Here is a 7,234-nt window from a genome sequence, read left to right as displayed (position 1 = left end):
GGGGGGAGGGGGGAGGCTGGGAAGGGATGTGAAGGGTAAACAAAGGAGGAGGCTGCAATGCTTGGTAAGAAATGTACGCATTATCCTGCCCATGTATCTGTACAGTATGTTCACAAATAAAATAAAAATTAAAAAAAAAAAGAAAGAGGAGGAGGAGGAGGAAGAGGTGAGATAGTAGTAGTAGTGGTGGTGGAAAAGGAGGAAGAGGAGGAAAAAGAAAACAGAAGCCCCCTAGAGAAATTCTAGCAAGATCATAAAGAAAACTGAAGAGGGTAAAGAGTTTGGGGAAATAGAGAATAATTAACTCTATAAAACAATGGTTAGTGTTGAGACTAAAAAAGGGACTTTCAGGTAGTGTCAGTTTGTTGGTGTTCTGACACTGGAGACATAGAATGAATTCCTGAAGCATAATTAAATTAGATCTGTGATATATATATATCACAAGTATTAACTTCCTCTGGTTCAGGAATGCATGGAATGACTTGCTTACTTATAAATTTAGTTTAGCATTCCTTAGTGTTCTTAAAGCTCACTAGGAAATAAAAGATCAACATAACAATCTCTAGTATCGATCCCTCTAGTTTTAGGAAATGGGGCTACTATACTAGAGCAACTCACCCAGCCTTCCATTATAAGTAAGGTCAAATAAAGGAACAACAGCCCACATGATTCCCTCTCCAGCAGAATGTACTTATAGGTAAGATTAGGCCAAACAATAGTTTTATTTGAACCACATAGCACTTTATCAGTCTGTGAGCCAATATTCAAAACTTAAATATACCCCATAAAAGCTAGCATTTATAGAAAAATCTACCAAACTGGACTGCAGCTGAGTAACAGCTGCCCCTTTGGCCATGAGCTCTTCATTTTCTCCTGTGTCCACAGAATCTATGTCACTAGCATTGTTGTCCTCTGTAAGTTTCCAAACTTTGAACCAACTCAGGGACACCTTTATTTTTTCACTCCAAGTCAAAGTACATGAAACAGAGTGTCTTCTAAGACACGCATTTGAACCTGTAAATAATTTTTAGATTGCTAGTATATACTTGAATACATTTTAATTAAGTTTAAGTAGTATCAAATGATTTAAATTTTGCTGGTTTATAAATTTTGATGTATGAAGATAGGAATTTTATATTATTTTTAAAACTACTCTGAAGTTGCCTCAGTACCTTACTAATTTGATACCTACTGTTACTCATCTTTAAAAATGTATGCAAAGACTGGTCTTTTGCAGTTTGGAAATTATACATCGTTTTCTTTTCTCTCTTAACTTTTGTTTCCATTTTACTTCCTGTGCATAACTTTGTCTTACCATACTGTTTCATGCTTGAAATCCATTCATTTCCCTCTCCTAAGACTTCTTCTTTGTCCAGATCAAACTATTATAGGCTCCAGGGTCTTAGTTACTTTTTCTTAGTAAAATAGCCATTATCTTACCAGTTTGCTCAAGGTTTTTCCGAAGCAGACAGTAGTGTTTTCCCAGCAGAGAAGCATGGATCCTTTGTTCTTTGAAGGCCTAAAGTCTTTAGGATTTTCTTCAAAAATATTACTTTCAGATGACAAGCAAGTATCATTACAATTCAAGGGAGTGGGGTGAAAAGAATGACTAATAGTTTGCAGGGGAATTTTTTTTTGTTTTGTCTTGTTTTTTTTTCATTCTTTATGCATAAATGCAAGCCTAGGGTTGCCTGGTCTTAGAAAATAAGAACTTTTCAATTTTAACAGTTTACTAATTTTTTTTTAATGCATTGTCATCCAGGCATTGGTGGTTCATGCCTGTCATCTTAGCTACTCAGGACGTGAGATTTGAGGATCACTCTTCTAAGCCAGCTGGACATGAAACTCCATAAGACTCTCATCTCCAATAAATTACTGAAAAAACAAACAAAAAAGCAACAACAACAAAAGAGCCAGAAGTAGCACTATGTCTCAAGTGGAAGAGTTCTCTCCTTGAGCAAAAGAAGCTCAGAGACAGTATCCAGATGCAGAGTGCAAGCCCTAAGACTGGCAAAAAAAAAAAAAAAAAGACAACCATTGTTATTGGAAATATTCTTAAATATTTCACATTTTAGTTGGGTAATTTATTGGAGATAAGAGTCTCATGGACTTTCCAGTGTGGGCTGGCTTAGAACCATGATCCTTCTGGATTTGAGGAATGGTTAAAGGAATACACAGGGATGTGTCTTAATGAATCCAGGCTGGAATTAACAAGGTAACATAGCACCCATCAGAGACCAGATCAGTTTGGGAAGAAGCTCTCCAATGAGCCAGGGTTGGAAAACACCTGTGAGTGGGCTACAGCCAGACAATGGAGCATGGTGAAAGCCGAAGCTGGCAATTCCAGCCTAGATGCAGGTGGCAGTAAGACTGATGTTTGCCCTGGAGAAGCAAAGGGCAATGAGTGTGGAGTGGTCCAGAGGAGGAGATGTTGAGAGTTGGGAAGCAAAGCCTGGTTTACCAACATCTCCATTGTCTGAACCCTCGTAGTGTTCACAGTCCCCTATGAGCCACAAGAAGGACAATCTAAAATAACAAGTACATAATCTAACAAAAATGTTAAGAGAACTGTTATATTTCATAAGTAAGAGAGGCAATGCCTGAGTTGATGGGGTTTTTGTGATGTCTTGGTTTTTATCTGGGTGCTGAGGATTGCATGTGAAGGACTTGCCTCTCCCCTCTCAGCCTAGTCTTTTTATGTATCCAAAGATGGAATATGAGGATTGATTCTCGCCTTATTCCTCCGGGTCAAGCAAAGCACCAGGTGTGTGCTCACATGCTTGTCCTCAGGTGGGCTGTTCTGACCTTGGTTTAACTGAAAGCCCCTCTTACCCCAGGTAGAATATTCATTCCACGCAGGCCCTGGCCAAGGACACCATCCTTGGCCCCAAAGAAACCATAGATCTTTTTTTTTCTTTTTCTTTTTTTAAATTTTCTACTTCCTTGTTAAGACCTATAAAAACCCACCCCCAAATCCAGGCCCTTACACAACCTCCAAACCCACAGGGAGGTCAGTGTCCCTCACTGGTAATAAATAGTCATAGCCTGTTGACTATTGAGTCCAGCCTATTCCTTTTCCATTCTCCTCCATTTTCCTCACAGCTTATGCTAGATTCGTGCTAATGTGACTTAGCTATAGCCCCAGCTGAGTGGATGGTGGCAGAGGCCTTAAGCTGCTCAGCAGCACTAGCATCATATAGTGTTAGCTGGAGAGCAATCAAGAATCCAGTGGATCATGTTGGCTTTAAAGCAAGGCTCAAGGCAGGGCCACCAGTGCTGAAATAGCTGTAAGAGATGTAAGAAAAAGCAGAAGAGAAAAAGCAGGAAAAAAAAAAGAAAAAGAATGAGCTGGAAAGAGCCAGCTCATTAGAGGAAGAGACGGACAAGTGATGTACATGGCAGAGAAGCAAGAGTTTTAACAGCAGCCTTTAAGTGACTTGCTATGAAGGACAGAGACCCAGGAGAGGGAGCACTTGGCTAGAAGGAGGATCAGTAGGCTCCTACTTCCTTCTCCAAACAGGTTATGCTGAAGCTAAATCATCATCTTCCCATGGCTGCCTACTTCAGAATCGCGGATCCACTATCACAGGGAGGGATGTCTCCACCTCTCTACAAGCGTGTGCGTGCACGTGTGTGCGCACGCACACACCCACCCACCACTGGTTTCACACTTCTCTCCTTTTTTTGCTGAGTGGAGTAATGAGTATAGGAGAGGGGCTGGGATCTGTAATGTCTTGCTGATTCATGCCAGCACAACCTCTGACCACATCCCATTTCTCTCTGCATGTGTGTGTGTGTGTATGTGTGTGTGTGTGTGAGAGAGAGAGAGAGAGAGACAGAGACAGAGACAGACAGACAGACAGACAAAGGAAGAGAGAAGACTACATGAGAGTTTACCTGTTCGATGTTAATCTGGCATAGTTTGAAGTGCTCTGAATTATACTGAGATGGGGGAGGGAGAGTTGTTGCATAGTGGAACTTCCTGCAAGGGGAGATGTTGGCCTTGCCTTCAGTGAACAGCCCTGGAGCTTCCTGGGATTCCTGGGCCGATGTTTTGTACTGTATTACATAACTGCCTTTATCTTGGGATCAATCTGATCTTTTAAAGTGCTGAAGAAGTCCAGGCGTCACCCTCCCCCACCCAGCCACTGACAGACAGTCACCCGGGATGGAACTGCTGGAGGCCATGGAGATTGTGGGGTGGAGGTTTCAGGTGTTCTAACAACAAATGCCAACCCCTGGCTGGAAAAATTCAATAACCTGCCTGATTTCCTGCTGTGATAAACCCTTGACTGAGAAGCCCTGCTCTCTGGTTCTCTCAGTAGATTACACCTGTCCACACTGTGGAAACAAGCATATATTTACACCTTTAAATGTTAACTTCTCCTTTTAAAAACTACCTATATAGCTTTGAGGGTTTTTTTTGTTTGTATTTTTACTCATACAGAAATAAGTATCTTCACCCTTAATTCATTAAAGTAGGGCTGGAGGTGTGGCTCAAGAAGCAGAGCATTTTGTTAAACACAAGCAAAAGGCCCTGAGTTCAAACCCCAGTCACATTAAAAGAAGAAGAGGATAACTCATTTTGTTAATAGTTTTGGATTTTGTGTTTTTTCTCTTTCCATTGCAAGGTGCTGGTCTCAGTGTCAGTGACAATGAATCTGGTCAAGGCAGCCAGGAGGGAGGCACGTTGACTGACTCACAGATCGTGGAACTCAGAAGGATACCCATCGCTGACACCCACCTCTGACAGCCTCACTAATCTTTACAACAGGATAGCTTCACATTTGTCCTGGACTTTGTACCCTAGTAGTATCTACAGCCATGTACTGGGAATCTGTGTACTGTACTGAATGATTAGCATGAATGTGACTGCTATATTTGGAATAAAAATTACTTATATACATATGCAATGGTTATCGTGAAAGACTGATCCATTTACGAATGACTAGGATGCATCTATTCTAATAATATTAGTGGCTGTTTAATCATCCTATTTAGCTAACACTGTTTAATGAAAGTAATAATCAATAAAAAAAACAATAGAATACATTTGGTATCGCTCAGGCTCATTATTTATTAAGAAATGGGCACAAGCAAACTATCTACATGATGACAAGCATCTATTTCTTCTATCCTTGATAAAGTGATTTCGACTCAGGTCTTCTCTAAATCTAGAAAACTTTAATCCCTGGAAAATGTAAAATGAATAGTCTGTTGATCCTTCACCTACGTGTGGACCAGGATGCTACAGCTGGCTTAGTGGTCTATCAACTAAATATGTTTCTGCTCATTTTAAAATTAAGGATCAGAATGCTTTCCAGAATGAATGTTCTGTCCCCAGTTAAAAATAACTCCCCCTGGCTAAGAGCAGGATCATCCAAACAGTACAGTCTGCTTCGGAGAAAACTTCCTTGGTTTGGAATTTTCAGTCTTTCTTTGTCTTGGAATAAGAAATCAGAAAGTAGATCCTAGAACACTGTTGTGGTTGAGATGACCTCATTGGCTATCATTCCAGAAGATTCATTCAGAACAGACAATGTTGTTCGGAGGAAACCTCTTTGACCTTTTGTTTGAGGAGTCTTTAGTATTTTTGAAAAAAATATAAGTATCATCTCAAAAAGAAAAAAGTAATTTTTTAAAAATCAAAGAAAGTTCTTTTCTATCAATAATTTCCTTTAAAGCTATAATTAAAGCATCAGAATGATGTGCCTTTGCTCTCAAGTATGGATTTATGAGCTGGACAGAGGTGGTTAACACTTACAATACTATCTACTCAAGAGGCTGAGACCTGAGAATCAAGGTTCAAAGCCAGCCTAGGCAGAAAAGTCTATGAGACTCTTATCTCCAAATAGCCAGAAAAAAGCCTGGAGTGGAGGCATGCCCCAAGTAGTTTAGTGCCAGCCATGAGCACAAAACCCAAGTAAGAACATTTGGTCCTGAGTTTAAGGCCTCCTATTGGCACTATTGTACAAGAAGAAAAAAAAGGAGGAGGAACAGGAAAAGCTTTATGCTTTATGAGGTGGTATTATTTATCTCGATAAACTTCAAAGTAACTCCTCTTTTTGAGAGATCTCCCCATACCCATTTCCTCCATCTTATATTGTTTTATTTGAATGTAGAGAAAAAAAAGGCCATATCTTTGATGGACATCTAATTCTTTGGGAGAGACTTTAGAAATCTTAGTAATAACAATGAATTTAAGTGACAAGTTAGTTATGTCTTTTAACCTTACAATACTGCACTGTAGTCTGCTCCATAAAGAAGTTATAATAGATAAAACGAAATGTGAGGGGCTGGGGAGTTGGCTCAGTGGTAGAGCACTTGCCTCACATGCATGAGGCCCTGGGTTCGATTCCTCAGCACCACATAAGCAAAAAAAGCCAGAAATGGCACTGTGGCTCAAGTGGTAGAGCACTAGCCTTGAGCTGAAGAGCTGAAGGACAGTGCCCAGGCCCAGAGTTCAGGCCCCACGGTTGACAAAAAAAAAAAGGAACTAAAATTTAAAAAAAAAATTTAAAAATGGAATGTGAAAAATTTGAAACTGGGAAGCATGTAAAAATTATCAGTAGATTTTACTGGCTTTGGGTTTAGGTAAATGATTACAGAAATATAAAAGCACATTGCATGCAATCCACATGTTTTACATTTTTGCAAGATTCCTAGATATCTAGCTATCTAAAAAACTCAATTGTTGATCTTTTTTTTTTCTTTCATTTGTTCATGCTTTCCAGATTTGGAAAAAGAAGCAAGCAAGGTTCTTTTTCTTCTTCCAGATTATTAAGATTACTATTGCTGTTTTGCCACCTATCTTGATAGAAACAAAAGAAAACCTGCCTTGTTCTTTTAAATGTTGGAAGGAAAAAACAAAGTTTTAGAATCCACAGTAATAGAACGAGTAAGCTTCACATACCAACAGCTTTAGTAGGCTAGAGTTTCCTCCACAGAGTAGACTGCAGTGGGATCCTGCTGAAGGAGGGCAGGAATATGTAGGAAGAGGTAAGTTACCCAAGTGCAGAGGATGAAAACAGAATGACACCCCTTTTCTTTTCTTTTCTTTTTCTTTCTTGGGCCTGGTGGTGGGGCCTGAACTCTGGGCCTGGGTGCTGTCCCTCAGCTCTTCAGCTCAAGGCCAGCACTCTACCACTTGAGCCACAGCGCCACTTCCGGCTTTTTTCTTTTTGCTTATGTGGTGCTAAGGAATCGAACCCAGGGCCTCAGGCATGCAAGGCAA

General features: G+C 40.1%; 1 protein-coding gene across 1 annotated transcript in view; it reads left to right on the top strand.

The window, feature by feature from the left end:
* Adgrv1 (adhesion G protein-coupled receptor V1) overlaps window positions 1-4,762 on the top strand; it is a 447,493-nt gene extending 442,731 nt beyond the window's left edge. The window contains exon 89 of the mRNA XM_013015810.1: window positions 4,632-4,762. Coding sequence (XP_012871264.1) covers window positions 4,632-4,750 — 119 coding nt within the window. The 3' untranslated portion in view covers window positions 4,751-4,762. The remainder of the gene's footprint in view (window positions 1-4,631) is intronic.
* The last annotated feature ends 2,472 nt before the right edge of the window (window positions 4,763-7,234 follow it).

Source organism: Dipodomys ordii, unplaced genomic scaffold, assembly GCF_000151885.1.
Source record: "Dipodomys ordii isolate 6190 unplaced genomic scaffold, Dord_2.0 Scaffold28, whole genome shotgun sequence".
In the NCBI taxonomy this organism is placed as follows: Eukaryota; Metazoa; Chordata; class Mammalia; order Rodentia; family Heteromyidae; genus Dipodomys; species Dipodomys ordii.
Note: the sequence above shows the minus strand (reverse complement) of the source record. Positions and strands in the feature narration are given on the sequence as shown.